Source organism: Halichondria panicea, chromosome 2, assembly GCF_963675165.1.
Source record: "Halichondria panicea chromosome 2, odHalPani1.1, whole genome shotgun sequence".
NCBI classification, from domain to species: Eukaryota; Metazoa; Porifera; class Demospongiae; order Suberitida; family Halichondriidae; genus Halichondria; species Halichondria panicea.
Window position 1 is genome coordinate 7,562,009 of NC_087378.1, and position 20,317 is coordinate 7,582,325.

The 20,317-nt window shown below is 40.9% G+C and overlaps 5 protein-coding genes, 2 long non-coding RNA genes and 2 pseudogenes across 7 annotated transcripts; 5 read left to right on the forward strand and 4 right to left on the reverse strand.

Annotated features, from left to right (window-relative positions):
• Positions 1-228: 228 nt before the first annotated feature.
• LOC135331622 (uncharacterized) lies at positions 229-2,477 on the reverse strand. Its single transcript, XR_010393046.1, has 3 exons — positions 533-2,477; positions 340-428; positions 229-285 (listed from the first exon to the last, which is right to left on the reverse strand). It is a non-coding gene; the product is annotated as an uncharacterized LOC135331622 (long non-coding RNA).
• A 3,216-nt stretch (positions 2,478-5,693) lies between these two features.
• LOC135332269 (large ribosomal subunit protein uL13m-like) lies at positions 5,694-6,621 on the forward strand (annotated as a pseudogene).
• On the reverse strand, positions 6,619-7,014 carry LOC135331619 (uncharacterized). Its single transcript, XM_064526844.1, has 2 exons — positions 6,829-7,014; positions 6,619-6,775 (listed from the first exon to the last, which is right to left on the reverse strand). Exons 1-2 carry the CDS (start codon positions 6,975-6,977, stop codon positions 6,619-6,621), a joined length of 306 nt encoding a protein of 101 aa, XP_064382914.1. The 5' UTR covers positions 6,978-7,014.
• Positions 7,015-7,663: 649 nt separating this feature from the next.
• LOC135331620 (uncharacterized) lies at positions 7,664-8,352 on the forward strand. Its single transcript, XR_010393044.1, has 3 exons — positions 7,664-7,813; positions 7,930-8,020; positions 8,149-8,352. It is a non-coding gene; the product is annotated as an uncharacterized LOC135331620 (long non-coding RNA).
• Positions 8,353-10,970: 2,618 nt separating this feature from the next.
• Positions 10,971-12,221, forward strand: LOC135331986 (large ribosomal subunit protein uL13-like; annotated as a pseudogene).
• On the reverse strand, positions 12,219-13,317 carry LOC135331984 (uncharacterized). The gene is made up of 6 exons (XM_064527294.1): positions 13,202-13,317; positions 12,978-13,155; positions 12,780-12,869; positions 12,662-12,725; positions 12,421-12,614; positions 12,219-12,375 (listed from the first exon to the last, which is right to left on the reverse strand). The coding sequence occupies exons 1-6, from the start codon at positions 13,257-13,259 to the stop codon at positions 12,219-12,221; spliced, it is 741 nt and encodes a 246-aa protein (XP_064383364.1). The 5' UTR covers positions 13,260-13,317.
• Positions 13,282-14,340, forward strand: LOC135331987 (small ribosomal subunit protein uS10-like). The gene is made up of 4 exons (XM_064527296.1): positions 13,282-13,437; positions 13,574-13,664; positions 13,792-13,991; positions 14,180-14,340. Exons 1-4 carry the CDS (start codon positions 13,435-13,437, stop codon positions 14,234-14,236), a joined length of 351 nt encoding a protein of 116 aa, XP_064383366.1. The 5' UTR covers positions 13,282-13,434; the 3' UTR covers positions 14,237-14,340.
• On the reverse strand, positions 14,306-15,174 carry LOC135331985 (B9 domain-containing protein 2-like). The gene is made up of 4 exons (XM_064527295.1): positions 14,966-15,174; positions 14,783-14,906; positions 14,623-14,721; positions 14,306-14,566 (listed from the first exon to the last, which is right to left on the reverse strand). Exons 1-4 carry the CDS (start codon positions 15,170-15,172, stop codon positions 14,409-14,411), a joined length of 588 nt encoding a protein of 195 aa, XP_064383365.1. The 5' UTR covers positions 15,173-15,174; the 3' UTR covers positions 14,306-14,408.
• An 89-nt stretch (positions 15,175-15,263) lies between these two features.
• On the forward strand, positions 15,264-20,284 carry LOC135331983 (serine/threonine-protein kinase MARK2-like). The gene is made up of 9 exons (XM_064527293.1): positions 15,264-15,782; positions 15,886-16,184; positions 16,476-16,534; positions 16,599-16,728; positions 17,001-17,301; positions 17,731-17,953; positions 18,052-18,137; positions 18,232-19,467; positions 19,992-20,284. The coding sequence occupies exons 1-9, from the start codon at positions 15,582-15,584 to the stop codon at positions 20,106-20,108; spliced, it is 2,652 nt and encodes an 883-aa protein (XP_064383363.1). The 5' UTR covers positions 15,264-15,581; the 3' UTR covers positions 20,109-20,284.
• The last annotated feature ends 33 nt before the right edge of the window (positions 20,285-20,317 follow it).

The window sequence follows — 20,317 nt, forward strand, 5'->3', positions numbered from 1 at the left end:
CTCTGTCACTCCTCCAAGTGCCTCTAGTACCGAGGGTTTATTGTGCTCAATGGTTGCTTCTTCAAGCTGCGTAGAGAGCTTGTCCAATTGTAGTTTGTTGGTAGCAACCAAGGCAGTGTGTTCATCCATCTCTCGCTCGTATTGAGCTAGTTGTAGATCTATAGCGTCATCACTCTGTATCAAATTTATAAGAGTAAGATTACATAATGAATTTCGTTTACTTGAGTTTGCCATGTTGTCCGGAACATTTCTGTTAGTGTTGTCATTTGACTTTCGTATGTGTCCCTGTAGTAATTGAATCATTGTATTGAGTTTATTGAGATCCATATTTCCACTCACATGTGATTTTGTCATTCTTCATTTTCTGTGCAATTTGTGAATTGAGCTGAGCAATTTCGTCTCTTCTTTCACAGTTCAGCTGTTTAAACCTATGGTATGGTAAGTATACGACTGTAATCAGCATATATAGATATGAAGTACAATCGAATCATGTATAAAACTAATTAACAAAAATGTAGTATACATTTTTTACATTTTTGCTTGTGCCTGAGTTTGGGCAACTTTGAGCTCAGCCACTTGAAGTGTCTCCTTCATTTTGTTTTGTTTCTCTGACGTTGCAATTAGCTTTCCATTAGTTACGCTTCAATTTGCTTTCGTTTAGCGTACTCTCCAGCCAGCACTCGTTCATTCTGGGCCTTTGCTGGGGGTAATATAATCAATGGTCAGTGTTTAAGAGTGTTTGCTACCTTTCTGTAATTCCCTCAAACTGCTCAGAATCACATCCACTTGGAAACCACCTTCCATCTTCTTTGCACAGTCTCTAAGTTACTTCTCACAAGACGCATGTCCGTTCTCTCCTTCTCCACGTGGTTCTTTCTAACCCAAGCAAGAAAACGGTTGTGTTAGGTTCACCGCTGTTCATAAGCTTTGAATACGTCGGCCTAACTTTTATAACAGCAAAATGGTAAGTTAGAGGGTCGCTGATTATCCTGCTTGCTCCTTTTTTGTTAAAAATTGACTCTAGGGCCCGTAGTTAAAGTTTGGTGTGTGTCTATTGAAAAATCCTATCTACAATTCAGTTTTTATATCACCCTCATATAGTCAAGGAAGGAGTACAGGAATAGTCTCAGGTCCACAAGATCAGGATCACTCTCACCAGCCGAAACGTCAAAAGTCTTGAGAAAGGTTCGTAGTTAGCTGGACTAGACTGTTTGTTTAGCGTTGAGAGAGAGAATAAAATTATGTAATAAAGCTATCCATACGCTACTATACTGTTAGTGTAGTACGTTCAAAGACTGGTTCATTTGTTAGTGTGTGACAACCTCATTCGTCGGGCCAAGGACTCTGACCTCAAAGTGAAGGCCTAATGTCCTGAAGATCACCACCAGGAAGACCCCCTGTGGTGAGGGCTCCAAGACTTGGGACAGGTTCGAGATGAAAATCTACAAGCGTGTCATTGATTTGCACAGTGCTGCCGAGACTGTGAAGCAAATCGTATCCTGAAATATTTATTTTAAGTATTAGTAGAAGTCTTAAGTATTGTTATCCCTTGTACTATTCTGTACAGAAACTGTCCACAATTAGGTGGTTTATTTACTCTTTCCTTAGTATGGGAGGTGATCACTGCCAAAACTAGTGTTCAAGCTGGCGCTGTGCTAATGCCTCTCGCCATGTTTTTGCTTTCGCTCAAAAGTATTAGAGTGTTATCTATAATGAATTTTATATTAAAGTTAGCTTATCTATATAAAGTCACTGAGAAGAAAAGACTTATTTACATGCATCTATTGTTGTTATTTATTGTATTATGTGGCTTACCAGGACCTCAAGAAAGAAGAAAATTGATTCTTCCAGGATCTGTAGTTCAGTGTATATAATATCTAAGAAGAAAAGACCTGTGTACATGCATATTGTTATCTATATTGTTATATGGTAGTGTTTTGTGGCTTACCAGGCCCTCAAGACAAAGATGATTCTGCCAGGATAATCTGGATCTGGATCTTGGATATCACACATGGGGAATGAGCACGCATGCGCATTACATCCACAGGAATAATTAAAGGGTGTGTCCAAAGAGATCAATTTCACAAATGGCTACTGCTAGCTAGCTGTTTTAACAGATATTTTCTGAGTATTGTAGCTAACAAAAAGCTAGCGCTTTAGTGCAAGGCTAACTCATATGTTGAATAGAAAGTTTGTGCGGACAGATGATGCTATGAAAGATTCTGAAGAGACTGCAACAGCCTTCAATGTGAGTCAAACTAGCCATAACTCGAGAAAGAAGCTTTAGTTTGCTAATCCACGAATCAAAATCCAAGAGAACGTGGCTAGAAGCCTATAGAAGCTGTTAGTTTTCGTCGCATTGCAACCGTTGAGCAGTTATAGCTGGAATACACACACACACACACAGACAGACAGACACACACACAGTCAGCTTTACCGTATCCCTCGTGCGGCTACGCCTCGAGGCATAATTAGCAGTAAAAAAATGATCCAGTTTTTTTACAGAGGTGTGTTTTAAAAAATGATGCTGTTTTTTACAAAGGGTTTTAAAAAAATGGTGCTGTTTTTTTACAGAGGTGTTTTAAAAAAATGATGCTGTTTTTTTACAGAGGGTTTTATGTTCCTTTTTGCAGAGGTGTAGATCTATTTTGTAGAGAGTTTGTTGTATTTCAGAGAGCAATGCAGAACCAGAGCAACAGCAGGCATGGCAATGGGCAGACACTAGCTGTACATCATAGATAGTAGAGGAATACCTCAGGCAGCAGGTAGTTGAAAGCACAAAGCTGCTGCTAAAGGCTTTTGACAGACTCGAGTGCAAGAGCAAGGGGGGTAGGTCAAGCTCAAGTGCCTTGGCGGTGCCATCTATGCCTACGTCGTCCTCTAGCTCTACGTCTGCTTCCCAAACCCAAAGTGCCTCAAAGTTGGAGATGAACAAACTCTTTAATTGGAGTAGTGGGAGCAATCCTGAGGTCGAGGGTGGTCCGCGAGACTATCTTTGTCTTCCATCTCTAGCTCTCTTAGCAAAGCCATGTGGGAGAATGTCCTTCTTTTTTGCCTCCACCATGTGCTTAAAAGTGGAGGCAAGAAAGAAGATCTCACTCAGTGGTCACAATTTTTTTTAATTAAAACCTCTGTAAAAAAATAGCACCATTTTTTAAAAATCCTCTGTAAAAAAAACAGCATCATTTTAAAACAGCACCATTTTTTTTAAATCCTCTGTAAAAAAACAGCATTTGGCCAGGTCGGAATTCCGACCTGACCAATCAGATCAAGGATTGATTCAAGGATTGATAAAATTAAAGGAAATAAAGAATGACAAAAAGTGTATGCGTTCTCTACAGTAGGACGCATTTATAGCTAGCGCTAGTAAGCCTAACTGTGGCTACTGTTATAGCCAGTCAAGGAGCTATAGTAAGTTGAGTTGACTGCACTAGTGCCGTGCAATCTTTTTCATGTTGTTTAGCAACGAGTCAAACAAAAATTCATAGCTGCTAGTCAAGCGTTCGCGGTTGACCTTTTGCATGCGTTGGACGTAATTGAATTCTTCTGGTTTTGACACTGACGTAATGACAATTAACATTCCATTGTGGAATGACCTCTAGACTAAAGTGGTCAGACTGACTCTCTCCCAGCAGGCTGATTCATGAGACTATATAATAATATTATTTATACTATACATGTAAGTGGAAAATTAATAAGCCATTTTCAATTTGTTACAATGTTATAATGACAATTTGCATGATTGTACGTGTACATGACTTGGTGACTACAAATTAAAAAGTAACCGGTGGTTAATTGGCAGTTTAAATTAAAAATGATGGTGGTTTGGAGGTTTAAAAAATGTTCAAGTAATGGTGGTTTTTGAAAATGTTATGGGTATAGTCTCAGTTGCAGCTGGTGGGATAGAAACGGTCGAGGCACTCTTGCCTGAAGCCATCGAGATCTTTGCCACATAGGCAATCAAACTTCTGGAAGTGCTGTATAGAATAGAGAGGTAGCATGATAAATAATGAGTACATGCACTGAGACGTCTTTACTGCACCAACGATACTATAACAATGCATGGTCAAGCTATATGTAAGTTAGTTTTGTTGCTCTGTACATTCTTGCAGTAAAAAATTTGACTCTTATACATACACGCCTCAAATAGAATAGCAAGAACTTACTTTCTCCATAATAAGAACAAGAAGTGTGTCGAGGTAGTTGCTCATAGCTTCATAAGCATCGGTGCTATTGATCAAGTCCTGGTAGAAGACAGCATCGCACATGATTTTAATATTCGCTTCTTTTGCAGAGCAATTTTTCTGCAGAGAGGATAAGAAAATGATCAACGCTGCTACACATTGATTATTATACGTATGTATAATTATGACAATTCAATTTAAAAGAGAAAATTAGATTGCTTACCGGCACATCCTGACATGCATCTGTAGGTATAGGTGTTGACGTAGATGCCTGTCTAGGTGCTCTAGGTATAGGTGTTGCTGATGCAAGCAGGTATGCCAGGCCCAAGATGACGGTGACATTGAGGATGAGGATTGTGTTGGAATTCATCTTCTTTTGGTAAGGATGAGATTTTGTTTTGGCTGTTGCTGAATTGTTGGCTTGCTGATGAGTTGATGGATTGAGCCTAACGTCAGTGCTTATATACCAACTCTTAAACCTCATTATTATATGATGATTCATTCTAGCCGTTGAAGTGAATAATCGGCAGACTCTTTCCATTTGCATAGCAACAATGAACATTCTAAGAAGCCCGAATGCAACAACAGATGGTAGATGGTTTCAGGTTGGCTGGTGAGTATAGGTGGAACAGTTACTATGCAAAACATGTATAATGGGGCATTTTACATTTACATTGTATGCAATAGAGGTACAGCCCCTACACCATGCAAGGTAAGCATTATAGCAAGCAACTTCCACTGGATTTTGTTAATGTATGAATACAATGCATGGTCACAGCAGAATGATTTGCATTATAGAGTGAGGCACATGGTTCACAGAAGTTTCCCAGCACAGTATAGTACAGGAGGACTGATCAACCATGGCTATATATAGACTCTTTCCATTTGCATAGCAACAATGAACATGAACTTCCACTGGATGTTGTTAATGTATGAATACAATGCATGGTCACAGCAGAATGATTTGCATTATAGAGTGAGGCACATGGTCCACAGAAGTTTCCCAGCACAGTATAGTACAGGAGGACTGATCAACCATGCATGGCTATATATAGACTCTTTCCATTTGCATAGCAACAATGAACATGAACTTCCACTGGATGTTGTTAATGTATGAATACAATGCATGGTCACAGCAGAATGATTTGCATTATAGAGTGAGGCACATGGTCCACAGAAGTTTCCCAGCACAGTATAGTACAGGAGGACTGATCAACCATGGCTATATATAGACTCTTTCCATTTGCATAGCAACAATGAACATTCTAAGAAGCCCGAATGCAACAACAGATGGTAGATGGTTCCAGGTTGGCTGTTAATGTATGAATACAATGCATGGTCACAGCAGAATGATTTGCATTATAGAGTGAGGCACATGGTCCACAGAAGTTTCCCAGCACAGTATAGTACAGGAGGACTGATCAACCATGGCTATATATAGCAAGTTGAGCCAGGTAGGTTACTACACTATTAATACTCAGTCTAATAGGCCTGATTGGATTAGGGTGACCTCTTTGCTCTTGCCTCCTCCTATATTTATCAGAGCATTGCTACCCATACCGGTTGTGGTACTTGATAGACGCTCGTGGGCAAGTAGTCGGGAGGTTGGGCTCAATGGTCTCTCTACTATTGCAAGGCAAAACGAAGCCGATCTACCACCCAGCAGGTATTCATGTGAAAGCATGCTATCGAGCGCTGAGATTGTGTTTTGCTCCCCACAGTTGACATGGGTGATAATGTGGTTATTATCGATACAAGAGACATTGTGTACACTGGAAACAAGTGGAAAGATAAACTCTTCAGGCACCACACAGGGTAAGAAATCATACTTATTGACTTTATGTCGTTGACTTATCTACTACCTCCAATCTTCCACACACACACACACACATGCACGCACACACACGCACACATGCACACACACACACACGCACAACGCACACAGGTACGTACACCTCCCTAATAAGTAGTAAGGTGTGTGTGTTAGTCGATTTTTTCCTCTAGCTATCCAGGTGGGCTAAAAGAAGTGGCAGCTTGGAGGTTGCATGAGAAGGACGCAACATGCAAGCACTCAAGAAAGCAGTCAATGGAATGCTGCCAAAAACAATCTTCGCAAAAAAAGAATGAGACAGCTACATCTTTTTCCTGACAGTGTAAGCACTCTAGAATGTACAGTAAACACTCACCCACTGATTGTTTCCATTATTACAGGACCGTCAGCAGTTTACAAGAAACTGGATGAATATACAAAGGATGAAGTTCAGAACTTTCCTGAAATTGTTCGAGTTCCCCATTTATGATTCATCTACACTTATATGTATGTTAATTATTATGTATGTATTATGTATGTTAATTGTTGTTAAATTCATGTACCGTAACCGCGTTTATGATGTTAAGTTCATGTGGTATTGTATGATGCAATGACTCTAATTTGTCACTCCTCATTGTTCTGGACAACTGTCTGCATGTCCTCAAGTATGTTGATTAGTTTGAGACGCTCAGCAGTGAGTTGCTCAATGTGTTGCTTGTCCTTGTCCTGCTTTGCTCTTAAAGCCTCCATTGAGTCCTTATATTCAGCATCAAATAAGGCCCTGTATGTAAAGGGTAAATAGGTAACTTTTTTAATTAATATACAGGTTCTCACATTGTTGAGGTCCACGTTTTCTCTGTCACTCCTCCAAGTGCCTCTAGTATCGTGGGTTTATTGTGCTCAATGGTTGCTTCTTCAAGCTGCGTAGAGAGCTTGTCCAATTGTAGTTTGTTGGTAGCAACCAAGGCAGTGTGTTCATCCATCTCTCGCTCGTATTGAGCTAGTTGTAGATCTATAGCGTCATCACTCTGTATCAAATTTATAAGAGTAAGATTACATAATGAATTTCGTTTACTTGAGTTTGCCATGTTGTCCGGAACATTTCTGTTAGTGTTGTCATTTGACTTTCGTATGTGTCCCTATAGTAATTGAATCATTGTATTGAGTTTATTGAGATCCATATTTCCACTCACATGTGATTTTGTCATTCTTCATTTTTCTGTGCAATTTGTGAATTGAGCTGAGCAATTTTGTCTCTTCTTTCACAGTTCAGCTGTTCAAACCTATGGTATGGTAAGTACGACTGTAATCAGCATATATAGATATGAAGTACAATCGAATCATGTATTTAAAACTAATTAACAAAAATGTAGTATACATTTTTTACATTTTTGCTTGTGCCTGAGTTTGGGCAACTTTGAGCTCAGCCACTTGAAGTGTCTCCTTCATTTTGTTTTGTTTCTCTGACGTTGCAATTAGCTTTCCATTAGTTACGCTTCAATTTGCTTTCGTTTAGCGTACTCTCCAGCCAGCACTCGTTCATTCTGGGCCTTTGCTGGGGGTAATATAATCAATGGTCAGTGTTTAAGAGTGTTTGCTACCTTTCTGTAATTCCCTCAAACTGCTCAGAATCACATCCACTTGGAAACCACCTTCCATCTTCTTTGCACAGTCTCTAAGTTACTTCTCACAAGACGCATGTCCGTTCTCTCCTTCTCCACGTGGTTCTTTCTAACCCAAGCAAGAAAACGGTTGTGTTAGGTTCACCGCTGTTCATAAGCTTTGAATACGTCGGCCTAACTTTTATAACAGCAAAATGGTAAGTTAGAGGGTCGCTGATTATCCTGCTTGCTCCTTTTTCGTTAAAAATTGACTCTAGGGCCCGTAGTTAAAGTTTGGTATCTACAATTCAGTTTTTATATCACCCTCATATAGTCGTACAAGAAGGAAGGAGTACAGGAAGAGTCTCAGGTCCACAAGATCAGGATCACTCTCACCAGCCGAAACGTCAAAAGTCTTGAGAAAGGTTCGTAGTTAGCTGGACTAGACTGTTTGTTTACCGTTGAGAGAGAGAGAATAAAATTATGTAATAAAGCTGTCCATACGCTACTATACTGTTAGTGTAGTACGTTCAAAGACTGGTTCATTTGTTAGTGTGTGGCGACCTCATTCGTCGGGCCAAGGACTCTGACCTCAAAGTGAAGGCCTAAGGTCCTGAAGATCACCACCAGGAAGACCCCCTGTGGTGAGGGCTCCAAGACTTAGGACAGGTTCGAGATGAAAATCTACAAGCGTGTCATTGATTTGCACAGTGCTGCCGAGACTGTGAAGCAAATCGTATCCTGAAATATTTATTTTAAGTATTAGTAGAAGTCTTAAGTATTGTTATCCCTTGTACTATTCTGTACAGAAACTGTCCACAATTAGGTGGTTTATTTACTCTTTCCTTAGTATGGGAGGTGATCACCGCCAAAATTAGCAGTAAAAAAATGATGCTGTTTTTTTTATAGAGGTGTGTTTTAAAAAATGATGCTGTTTTTTACAAAGGGTTTCAAAAAAATTGTGCTGTTTTAAAATGATGCTGTTTTTTTTACAGAGGGTTTTAAAAAAAATTAATGGTGCTGTTTTTTTACAGAGGTGTGTTTTAAAAAATGATGCTGTTTTTTTACAGAAGATTTTATGTTCCTTTTTGCAGAGGTGTAGATCTATTTTGTAGAGAGTTTGTTGTATTTCAGAGAGCAATGCAGAACCAGAGCAACAGCAGGCATGGCAATGGGCAGACACTGTACATCATAGATAGTAGAGGAATACCTCAGGCAGCAGGTAGTTGAAAGCACAAAGCTGCTGCTAAAGGCTTTTGACAGACTCGAGTGCAAGAGCAAGGGGGAGGGTAGGTCAAGCTCAAGTTCCTTGGCGGTGCCATCTATGCCTACGTCGTCGACTAGCTCTAGCTCTACGTCTGCTTCCCAAACCCAAAGTGCCTCAAAGTTGGAGATGAACAAACTCTTTAATTGGAGTAGTGGGAGCAATCCTGAGGTCGAGGGTGTCTTTGTCTTCCATCTCTAGTTCTCTTAGCAAAACCATGTGGGAGAATGTCCTTCTTTTTTGCCTCCACCATGTGCTTAAAAGTGGAGGCAAGAAAGAAGATCTCACTCAGTGCCATGTACAGTGTCACAATTTTTTTTAATTAAAACCTCTGTAAAAAAACAGCACCATTTTTTTAAAACTCTCTGTAAAAAAACAGCATCATTTTTTAAAACACACCTCAGTAAAAAAACAGCACCATTTTTTAAAAACCCTCTGTAAAAAAACAGCATCATTTTAAAACAGCACCATTTTTTTTAAATCCTCTGTAAAAAAAACAGCATCTGGCCAGGTCGGAATTCCGACCTGACCAATTAGATCAAGGATTGATTCAAGGATTGATAAAATTAAAGGAAATAAAGAATGACAAAAAGTGTATGCGTAACCGTTCTCTACAGTAGGACGCATTTATAGCTAGTGCTAGTCAGCCTAACTGTGGCTACTGTTATAGCCAGTCAAGGAGCTATAGTAAGTTGAGTTGACTGCACTAGTGCCGTGCAATCTTTTTCATGTTGTTTAGCAACGAGTCAAGCAAAAATTCATAGCTGCTAGTCAAGCGTTCGCGGTTGACCTTTTGCATGCGTTGGACGTAATTGAATTCTTCTGGTTTTGACACTGACGTAATGACAATTAACATTCCATTGTGGAATGACCTCTAGACTAAAGTAGTCAGACTGACTCTCTCCCAGCAGGCTGATTCATGAGACTATATAATAATATTATTTATACTATACATGTAAGTGGAAAATTAATAAGCCATTTTCAATTTGTTACAATGTTATAATGACAATTTGCATGATTGTACGTGTACATGACTTGGTGACTACAAATTAAAAAGTAACCGGTGGTTAATTGGCAGTTTAAATTAAAAATGATGGTGGTTTGGAGGTTTAAAAAATGTTCAAGTAATGGTGGTTTTTGAAAATGTTATGGGTATAGTCTCAGTTGCAGCTGGTGGGATAGAAACGGTCGAGGCACTCTTGCCTGAAGCCATCGAGATCTTTGCCACATAGGCAATCAAACTTCTGGAAGTGCTGTATAGAATAGAGAGGTAGCATGATAAATAATGAGTACATGCACTGAGACGTCTTTACTGCACCAACGATACTATAACAATGCATGGTCAAGCTATATGTAAGTTAGTTTTGTTGCTCTGTACATTCTTGCAGTAAAAAATTTGACTCTTATACATACACGCCTCAAATAGAATAGCAAGAACTTACTTTCTCCATAATAAGAACAAGAAGTGTGTCGAGGTAGTTGCTCATAGCTTCATAAGCGTCGGTGCTATTGATCAAGTCCTGGTAGAAGACAGCATCGCACATGATTTTAATATTCGCTTCTTTTGCAGAGCAATTTTTCTGCAGAGAGGATAAGAAAATGATCAACGCTGCTACACATTGATTATTATACGTATGTATAATTATGACAATTCAATTTAAAAGAAAAAATTAGATTGCTTACCGGCACATCCTGACATGCATCTGTAGGTATAGGTGTTGACGTAGATGCCTGTCTAGGTGCTCTAGGTATAGGTGTTGCTGATGCAAGCAGGTATGCCAGGCCCAAGATGACGGTGACATTGAGGATGAGGATTGTGTTGGAATTCATCTTCTTTTGGTAAGGATGAGATTTTGTTTTGGCTGTTGCTGAATTGTTGGCTTGCTGATGAGTTGATGGATTGAGCCTAACGTCAGTGCTTATATACCAACTCTTAAACCTCATTATTATATGATGATTCATTCTAGTCGTTGAAGTGAATAATCGGCAGACTCTTTCCATTTGCATAGCAACAATGAACATTCTAAGAAGCCTGAATGCAACAACAGATGGTAGATGGTTCCAGGTTGGCTGGTGAGTATAGGTGGAACAGTTACTATGCAAGACATGTATAATGGGGCATTTTACATTTACATTGTATGCAATAGAGGTACAGCCCCTATACACCATGCAAGGTAAGCATTATAGCAAGCAACTTCCACTGGATGTTGTTAATGTATGAATACAATGCATGGTCACAGCAGAATGATTTGCATTATAGAGTGAGGCACATGGTCCACAGAAGTCTCCCAGCACAGTATAGTACAGGAGGACTGATCAACCATGGCTATATATAGCAAGTTGAGCCAGGTAGGTTACTACACTATTAATACTCAGTCTAATAGGCCTGATTGGATTAGGGTGACCTCTTTGCTCTTGCCTCCTCCTATATTTATCAGAGCATTGCTACCCATACCGGTTGTGGTACTTGATAGACGCTCATGGGCAAGTAGTCGGGAGGTTGGGCTCAATGGTCTCTCTACTATTGCAAGGCAAAACAAAGCCGATCTACCACCCAGCAGGTATTCATGTGAAAGCATGCTATCGAGCGCTGAGATTGTGTTTTGCTCCCCACAGTTGACATGGGTGATAATGTGGTTATTATCGATACAAGAGACATTGTGTACACTGGAAACAAGTGGAAAGATAAACTCTTCAGGCACCACACAGGGTAAGAAATCATACTTATTGACTTTATGTCGTTGACTTATCTACTACCTCCAATCTTCCACACACACACACACACATGCACGCACACACACGCACACATGCACACACACACACACGCACAACGCACACAGGTACGTACACCTCCCTAATAAGTAGTAAGGTGTGTGTGTTAGTCGATTTTTTCCTCTAGCTATCCAGGTGGGCTAAAAGAAGTGGCAGCTTGGAGGTTGCATGAGAAGGACGCAACATGCAAGCACTCAAGAAAGCAGTCAATGGAATGCTGCCAAAAACAATCTTCGCAAAAAAAGAATGAGACAGCTACATCTTTTTCCTGACAGTGTAAGCACTCTAGAATGTACAGTAAACACTCACCCACTGATTGTTTCCATTATTACAGGACCATCCATATGCCCTGAACATTTACAAGGACCGTCAGCAGTTTACAAGAAACTGGATGAATATACAAAGGATGAAGTTCAGAACTTTCCTGAAATTGTTCGAGTTCCCCATTTATGATTCATCTACACTTATATGTATGTTAATTATTATGTATGTATTATGTATGTTAATTGTTGTTAAATTCATGTACCGTAACCGCGTTTATGATGTTAAGTTCATGTGGTATTGTATGATGCAATGACTCTAATTTGTCACTCCTCATTGTTCTGGACTACTGTCTGCATGTCCTCAAGTATGTTGATTAGTTTGAGACGCTCAGCAGTGAGTTGCTCAATGTGTTGCTTGTCCTTGTCCTGCTTTGCTCTTAAAGCCTCCATTGAGTCCTTATATTCAGCATCAAATAAGGCCCTGTATGTAAAGGGATAAATAGGTAACTTATATACAGGTTCTCACATTATTGAGGTCCACGTTTTCTCTGTCACTCCTCCAAGTGCCTCTAGTGCCGTGGGTTTATTGTGCTCAATGGTTGCTTCTTCAAGCTGCGTAGAGAGCTTGTCCAATTGTAGTTTGTTGGTAGCAACCAAGGCAGTATGTTCATCCATCTCTCGCTCGTATTGAGCTTGTTGTAGATCTATAGCGTCATCACTCTGTATCAAATTTATAAGAGTAAGATTACATAATGAATTTCGTTTACTTGAGTTTGCCATGTTGTCCGGAACATTTCTGTTAGTGTTGTCATTTGAGTTTCGTATGTGTCCCTGTAGTAATTGAATCATTGTATTGAGTTTATTGAGATCCATATTTACACTCACATGTGATTTTGTCGTTCTTCATTTTTCTGTGCAATTTGTGAATTGAGCTGAGCAATTTTGTCTCTTCTTTCACAGTTCAGCTGTTCAAACCTATGGTATGGTAAGTACGACTGTAATCAGCATAATTATATAGATATGAAGTACAATCAAATCATGTATTTAAAACTAATTAACAAAAATGTAGTATACATTTTTTACATTTTTGCTTGTGCCTGAGTTTGGGCAACTTTGAGCTCAGCCACTTGAAGTGTCTCCTTCATCTTGTTTTGTTTCTCTGACGTTGCGATTAGCTTTCCATTAGTTACTTCCAATTGAGCTTCAATTTGCTTTCGTTTAGCGTACTCTCCAGCCAGCACTCGTTCATTCTGGGCCTTTGCTGGGGGTAATATAATCAATGGTCAATGTTTAAGAGTGTTTGCTACCTTTCTGTAATTCCCTCAAACTGCTCAGAATCACATCCACTTGGAAACCACCTTCCATCTTCTTTGCACAGTCCAGTGCACAGTCTCTAAGTTACTTCTCACAAGATCTACTGCGCATGTCCGTTCTCTCCTTCTCCACGTGGTTCTTTCTACCAAGCCAAGAAAACGGTTGTGTTAGGTTCACCGCTGTTCATAAGCTTTGAATACGTCGGCCTAACTTTTATAACAGCAAAATGGTAAGTTAGAGGGTAGCTGATTATCCTGCTCTCTCCTTTTTCGTTAAAAATTGACTCTAGGGGCCATAGTTAAAGTTTGGTGTGTGTCTATTGAAAAATCCTATCTACAGTTCAGTTTTATATCACCCTTATATAGTCGTACAAGAAGGAAGGAGTACAGGAAGAGTCTCAGGTCCACAAGATCAGGATCACTCTCACCAGCCGAAACGTCAAAAGTCTTGAGAAAGGTTCGTAGTTAGCTGGACTAGACTGTTTAGTTTAGCGTTGAGAGAGAGAATAAAATTATGTAATAAAGCTATCCATACGCTACTATACTGTTAGTGTAGTACGTTCAAAGACTGGTTCATTTGTTAGTGTGTGGCGACCTCATTCGTCGGGCCAAGGACTCTGAGCTCAAAGTGAAGGGCCCTGTGCGTATGCCCACTAAGGTCCTTAAGATCACCACCAGGAAGACCCCCTGTGGTGAGGGCTCCAAGACTTGGGACAGGTTCGAGATGAAAATCTACAAGCGTGTCATTGATTTGCACAGTGCTGCCGAGACTGTGAAGCAAATCGTATCCTGAAATATAGTATTAGTAGAAGTCTTAAGTATTGTTATCCCTTGTACTATTCTGTACAGAAACTGTCCACAATTAGGTGGTTTATTTACTCTTCCTTAGTGACTATCAAGGTCTATTATATAGGCTGTGTGTACTGTCAAGAGTACTTTGTACACTGTGTAGTTTCCTTGACCATAGGTTAGACATCCATCAGCATTGAGCCCGGTGTTGAAGTGGAGGTGACCATTGCAGACGCCTGATTGATTCAGCTCACTGGTGTGTTGAAAGAGAGACTGTTTCTTAATAATGCTTTATTCTTTGTACTGATGTTTTGATGTTGAAAAAAACATTCAAATGATCATAATCATGTTTTACAAGTGATACAATGCCAAGCAATAATATACATGTAGTCCAAAGTCAATAAGTGATAAGCTAGCTAACTTCTACTCCAAATTTGTCAAAGTTTCTCAGAATGATACCCAGCCTTAGTGATACATTGCCCATTGCTTCGGTCCTTAAATTCTGCCTGTCCTGAGTAGTGTATATGCTTGTTTCATCTTTAAGTTCAGGGTTTCCACCAAGAAAGAAACCTGTGCAGTGTATACAATTAATGTCTGTTATTGAGCCTCAATATTAAAGCACTTGCCAATAAACTGTTCTTTGAATGTCCCTATGGGTTTCCAAGTTACACACTCGAGGTTGTGAATTCCAGGTACTGTTGGAACATGGCAAAAGCCATATCCATCTGAAATGTTATATAAACATTCTCAGGGTCAATCCATGATAGCATAATTTATTCAGCTTACAAAGCTCTTGTCGTCCGAAGAAATCTTCGTGAAGGACTTGGAAATGTAGTTTTGGCCATCCTTGTAGACCTTTGCAGGCGAGGTGAATGTTGATAGGATGTGACCACTTAGCAAAGCTTCCATCCTGGACACCAAGAGCATTAGATACATAAGCTAAAATCAAGAGTGCATGACCTTACGTACTTGAGGGTGATCTACTTGTGTTTGTCCTTCTTGGAGACCTTCCAGCACTTTCCAAGCACTGCCCAGGGTTAGCCCCCACTTGCAGCTGAGACTTCCAGATGGAAATCCATTAGCTCCAACCAATTCTCCAATGATATGCACTTCAGCCATTCTTTCCCAGAGCTTGATGTTCATAAAAATGGGCGTGGCCTGTAACAACCCGGACATGGGGTGGATCTGGTCACGCCCCTTTACAGGCCTTAGAAAAAAGGGCGGAGATTCTAGTTGCAGCGAGCATGTGCAAGTTCTGCAGCCTTTAGGGGGGCGTAGCTCAACACAGCCAGTCTAGCTGAGTCCCGAGCATTGTAAACGTCAAGCTGCAAGAGATCTAACTCGTTATCTAATTATCGCCTATTTGTTCTAAAGGTGCTTTCTCATCAATTTGCAGCTCTCAAAGGTGAGCATTTTCGCACCTGTATAAGCATTCAGCCGACAAGACAACAGTAACAGAGCTGGAGCTGTATTCAGCCCGCAAGACAACAGTAAACTGAGCTGGAGCTGTATTTAGCTAGCAAGACAACAGTAAACTGAGCTGGAGCTGTATTCTGTGAGCTGATCTGCTACCCAGTGTGTCTTGATGAGTATGACTCACGGTTCAAATGGTGGTAAAGGAAGCGATGAAGCCCCCCCACCAAGACCCCCCTCACAGCAGAGCAGTGGTAGCTCTGGAGGGTCCAAGCTTAAGTGTATCGGGAGATACGTGTTCTCTGGGGTCACATTGGGGAAAGGAAACTTCGCAAGAGTTGAATCTGCTTTCCATACGATCATACAAGCAAAGGTCAGTTCATAATATCAATAACTGTTCGTCGTTTAGGTCTATATACGCAAAATATACTGTAGTAGTGTCCTTGGTATTAAATTTGTTCATCTTTCCGGTGTAGGTTGCAATAAAGATCATCGAGACTGACAAAATAAAAGAGGATTACGTTCGGAAGAATCTGCTTCGTGAAGCACAGCTAATGAGACGATTGCACCACCCAAACATCATCAGGCTCTATGAGACGATGAAGACGAGTAATCTGTACTGTCTTGTGACTGAGATAGCGGATGGAGGAGAACTTCTCTCGTACGTTCGCAACGATTTCAAGGAAAGACGACTCACTGAAGCTACCGCAAGGCCCTTCATTAGACAGCTTGTTTCGGCTCTCGATCATCTTCACAGCACGGGCATAGTTCATCGGTGAGTGAGTACATCAAAAACATAACTTTAGTTTGCAGAGTGTAGCACATCTTAGTTACTAATTAGTCTACTATAAACAGCATTCATGATGTAATGGTATGCAGGGTGTCTCAACCTGTGTGTGGCTAATAGGCCTCAGACCAGTGTAGCACTTTTTAAATAACTCTCCCACTCAATTCCTTTCTGTGGCTTTGAATTTGCTTACATGTACCGTATGATTACCATTTTTTCCAGCAAGTAGATTCTATGCATCCTTGTATAATGTCCAACATGTTGCATTTTGTTATTCAGGGATCTCAAGATGGAAAACATTTTACTCGACAAGAGGAAGAGAAACATCAAAATCGTTGGTAAGTCAAACATTTATCAAGTAAGCTTCCATTATTATAATTACTATTATGTCGTCCCCTTTAGATTTTGGTCTGAGCAACTCCACAAAGCCTGGCAGTCTTCTCCAGACACACTGTGGAAGTCCTGAGTACGCCGCACCTGAACTCTTCATTCCAGGACGAGAGTACGGCCCTGAGGTTGATGTCTGGAGCTTGTAAGTTATCACATAACACCAATTTGGTATGCTATGTACAACTTTGTTCATGTTCGTGCATTTGTACAAGATCTTGTAAATTTCACATAATTTATATAATTTTTATGCTATGTACATAACTTTGTTTTCGTGTTCATGTATGTTTGTACAAGATGCCTTCAGGCTTCTTTCATCAGTACAGACGTGCATGTAGTTGTTGCAGCAGAATTTTCTTCATATTATAATTATTATAATTATATATAATTATAGTGCTTGCAATTCTACTTGCGCAGGGGTGTCAATCTGTACGGCATGTTGGTGGGAAGGCTTCCGTTCCGATCTCCTCGTCAAGGCTCAAAGAGACGCCAGAAACTTCTCGAACAAATCACAGGAGGTATTAGTGAATTCCACGAGAAAGAAATGGCACACGTCTCAATTGGAGCAAAAGATTTGATAAATCGACTACTTCAGCCGGATTCTCGAAGACGAGCTCAGCTGCATGAGGTAATGCAACATCCTTGGGTCACAAAGAATGGTGAACATCCGCTCTTGCCCTACGAGGAATCACCTATCGATTCTGCAACCAAGGCTTATGTAAGTCGGTAACTATTCATCAATGTGTCATGTAGTGCACATGACTGCATTTATGTATACATGCAATCACATGTATCTGTGTGTGGGGTTTTCACAGCTGTATTCATAAGCTTGACGTGCGGTGGACTGGCAGTGAATGTTCTTAGCGTACCAAATCAGCATGGTACATATATTCATCAATACATATATATCCCATTTACTCGTGAATACAATAATGATCTCTCCTTTAAACTAGTTAACCTTTACACAGCAAGGGTCCGTGCAATGATTTTATTATGTCTCTCATATGCCACACACATACTAGCCTTAACTTGTGCATGGTCATCACCCATTATCAAGAAAATAATTGTCTTAGTAAATTAAAGTAGACGGTTATAACACTACACACACACACACACACACACACACACACACGCACAACGTATTCAGTTGATCGATCTAATGTCCTCTAACTTGGGAGTGAGTTCGTTTGATGTGAAAGATGCTGTAAAACGGGATCGCTGTGACTGGTTGGCAGCTATCTACAACCTCCTCATTGACCAACCAGAGGGTCGAAACCACATCCAGCAAGCAAACGAAGACCCTGAAAACCAACTGGTGGATGCACAGCACTATCAAGGATCTATGGAGCATTTCCGACTGAGTCAAGCCGGTATGTATACAAAGATGAAAGTTAGAGGCCCTTAGCTTTTACATGTGTGTTACCTGTATCTGGTTTATAGTATTGAGATGATTTTTCAACCATTATAGACTCACTGGATGCTTCTTCTGGGGTAACTGGTGCTGTGGTTAGTACCAAAGGTCAAGGACGAAGCTATCGACACTCACAAGCACTGGTATGTATGTAATAAGCCTACTATCTTGATTTGTTTGTGAATGTCCATTTTATTCGTGTTCCTAAACCGATGCTCTGCTGTTATTTCCATGCAGTCTCAAACCCACCCTCAATCTCAGCCTGAAAGCAGTGAGTACGTCTCTTCAACTCTCCCGCTGACCAAGCGAGAAAAGAAGCATCACCGATCCCAGGAAAGCCGCCAGCTTGGCCCTCCACGAGTGTTAAACCCTCTGCAACCCCCCGGCTTCAATAGACGAGCCTCTATTGCTAATCCTTACGACACACCCAATCATCAGACACCGTATCAGTCTAGTCGTGATCCCATACTCTCCCACTACTACCATCAACAGCCTTCTGAAAAGAGGCGCTCAAGTTCGAGAGGGAGGCGTCTCCCGTCCACTCCCGCTGAGGAGCCCTATCACAGAGCGTCACGAGAACCTCCTAGGTCTCACTCGAGAGCTGAATCGATGCCAGACCCTCTACCACTGCCCTGGAGACAGAATATTGCTACGATGTCACAACTGGCAAGATCCCCTCTACCAGAAACCACCACTCCACCACCGAAATCTAGCTCACCCCGGGATGAAACCAGACACAGCTCTCAAAATGAATCATCAGTTTCGCCACTTGGGCAACTAAAACCGAACAAAAAAAGTTTGAAACCAATTCGCCCCAAAAGTCATTCCCTGGGCAGCAAAAGTTTATCGCGTTCAGTTGATACGAATCTGCACCAGAGAATGCATGACGTGTCCCGTCAACACACCAGGTCTGTCATGTGGCCTCCGCAGACTCAACAAATCGGTCCCTTGCAAAAAATAAGCACCAATGGGAGGTCAAGTGTTGGGAACGGCTGGCAAAGTCCAAACGGTATTCACAGCAAGAAGGCTCTTCCTAAAGACATCCAAGGTCTAATGGAGGAGAAATCTACCACTCCACGTTCTGCGTACACCTCAATTCAAGACATACCCCAAGAATTGAACCAACTCGAGGAAAACGGATCGATTGTCAGTGTTGATATACAGCCCGAACTGTTCAAACCTCTTCACTATGAATTACATCATGATATGTCCAAGCACCAGCAGCACCCCCTAAACTTGCACATGAACTCTGGGGAGACGTTAAAAGTCGACCCGATATCCGGAGCCGAAGTCTCCCACTATCGCAGTCACACTCGCCAGCCGCACTCCAGGAGTACCTCCGCTAGGCTACCGTCTCCCGGTTACCAGGGGAAACGACTCGATATGGCTTCACCTTCTGGTTATGCGAGCGCAGAAATGATGTATCACCATCACCATAGCAATGGCGATATCTACCACAATGACCACGAACAGGTACAGTGTATATAAATTGCATTTGACAATATTCTAGTATAAAAAGTCCATATGTGGAAAATGATTGGACGGTAGATGGCAAGAGTACAAGGTGTATATATAAATAGATGCAATGGGTAACAGTATATAATATATAGTGTGAGTGTGTGTGTGTGGTGTGTGTGGTGTGTGTGGTGTGTGGTGTGTGTGTGGTGTGTGTGTGTGGTGTGTGTGGTGTGTGTGGTGTGTGTGGTGTGTGTGGTGTGTGTGGTGTACGTGTGTGTGGTGTGTGTGTGGTGTGTGTGTGTGAGGTGTGTGGTGTGTGTGAGGTGTGTGAGGTGTGTGGTGTGTGTGGTGTGTGTGTGTGTGGTGTGTATGTGGTGTGTGTGAGGTGTGTGAGGTGTGAGGTGTGTGTGAGGTGTGTGGTGTGTGTGTGTGTGTGTACAAATTATGACAAACTTGATTCAATAGGCTTAGTGGTTAGGGTACCAAAGTTTAACTGTTGTCATTTATAATAATTATTATCCCGTTTTTATTTCCTTCAGGCATTAAGGAATAGTGGTCAAAAGAGCAGTACTGGTGGGATTCTGGGAAAAGCATTCAAGTTCAAGAACTCCAAACAGAAGAGCGCCAGCACTACTCTTCACCCTAAAGCACTCTGACTTGCACTAACTAATTACTATAATAACATGTAGAGATATTTTTGCACTTTCCATTATGTTTTTTTGATCATACATTATACCTTTAATTATTTAATTTGTGTCTGTGTGTGTGGATGCATGCTGTTTTTATACCACCAGCCCTTGAGGTCTTTGTCAATCATAATAACTATGCTGTATGGTTGTTTCTCTAGAGATTGAAGATCAATCTC

Bases quoted from the DNA above. Each gene is read 5' to 3' on its own strand.
- LOC135331983 (XM_064527293.1), top strand. From the start codon at position 15,582: ATGAGTATGACTCACGGTTCAAATGGTGGTAAAGGAAGCGATGAAGCC. The intron at 16,185-16,475 runs GTGAGTGAGTAC...TTTGTTATTCAG, and splicing joins AGCACGGGCATAGTTCATCG to GGATCTCAAGATGGAAAACA. The intron at 19,468-19,991 runs GTACAGTGTATA...TATTTCCTTCAG, and splicing joins ACCACAATGACCACGAACAG to GCATTAAGGAATAGTGGTCA.
- LOC135331985 (XM_064527295.1), bottom strand. From the start codon at position 15,172: ATGTCCGGGTTGTTACAGGCCACGCCCATTTTTATGAACATCAAGCTC. The intron at 14,722-14,782 runs GTAAGCTGAATA...ATAACATTTCAG, and splicing joins CTTCGGACGACAAGAGCTTT to ATGGATATGGCTTTTGCCAT. The intron at 14,567-14,622 runs GCAAGTGCTTTA...TACACTGCACAG, and splicing joins ATTCAAAGAACAGTTTATTG to GTTTCTTTCTTGGTGGAAAC.
- LOC135331987 (XM_064527296.1), top strand. The intron at 13,665-13,791 runs GTTCGTAGTTAG...TTCATTTGTTAG, and splicing joins CGTCAAAAGTCTTGAGAAAG to TGTGTGGCGACCTCATTCGT. The intron at 13,992-14,179 runs GTATCCTGAAAT...ACCATAGGTTAG, and splicing joins CCGAGACTGTGAAGCAAATC to ACATCCATCAGCATTGAGCC.
- LOC135331619 (XM_064526844.1), bottom strand. From the start codon at position 6,977: ATGGATGAACACACTGCCTTGGTTGCTACCAACAAACTACAATTGGAC. The intron at 6,776-6,828 runs GTGAGAACCTGT...CTTTACATACAG, and splicing joins AAAACGTGGACCTCAACAAT to GGCCTTATTTGATGCTGAAT.
- LOC135331984 (XM_064527294.1), bottom strand. From the start codon at position 13,259: ATGGAAGGTGGTTTCCAAGTGGATGTGATTCTGAGCAGTTTGAGGGAA. The intron at 13,156-13,201 runs GTAGCAAACACT...TATTACCCCCAG, and splicing joins TTTGAGGGAATTACAGAAAG to CAAAGGCCCAGAATGAACGA. The intron at 12,726-12,779 runs GTGAGTGTAAAT...CAATTACTACAG, and splicing joins GAAGAACGACAAAATCACAT to GGACACATACGAAACTCAAA.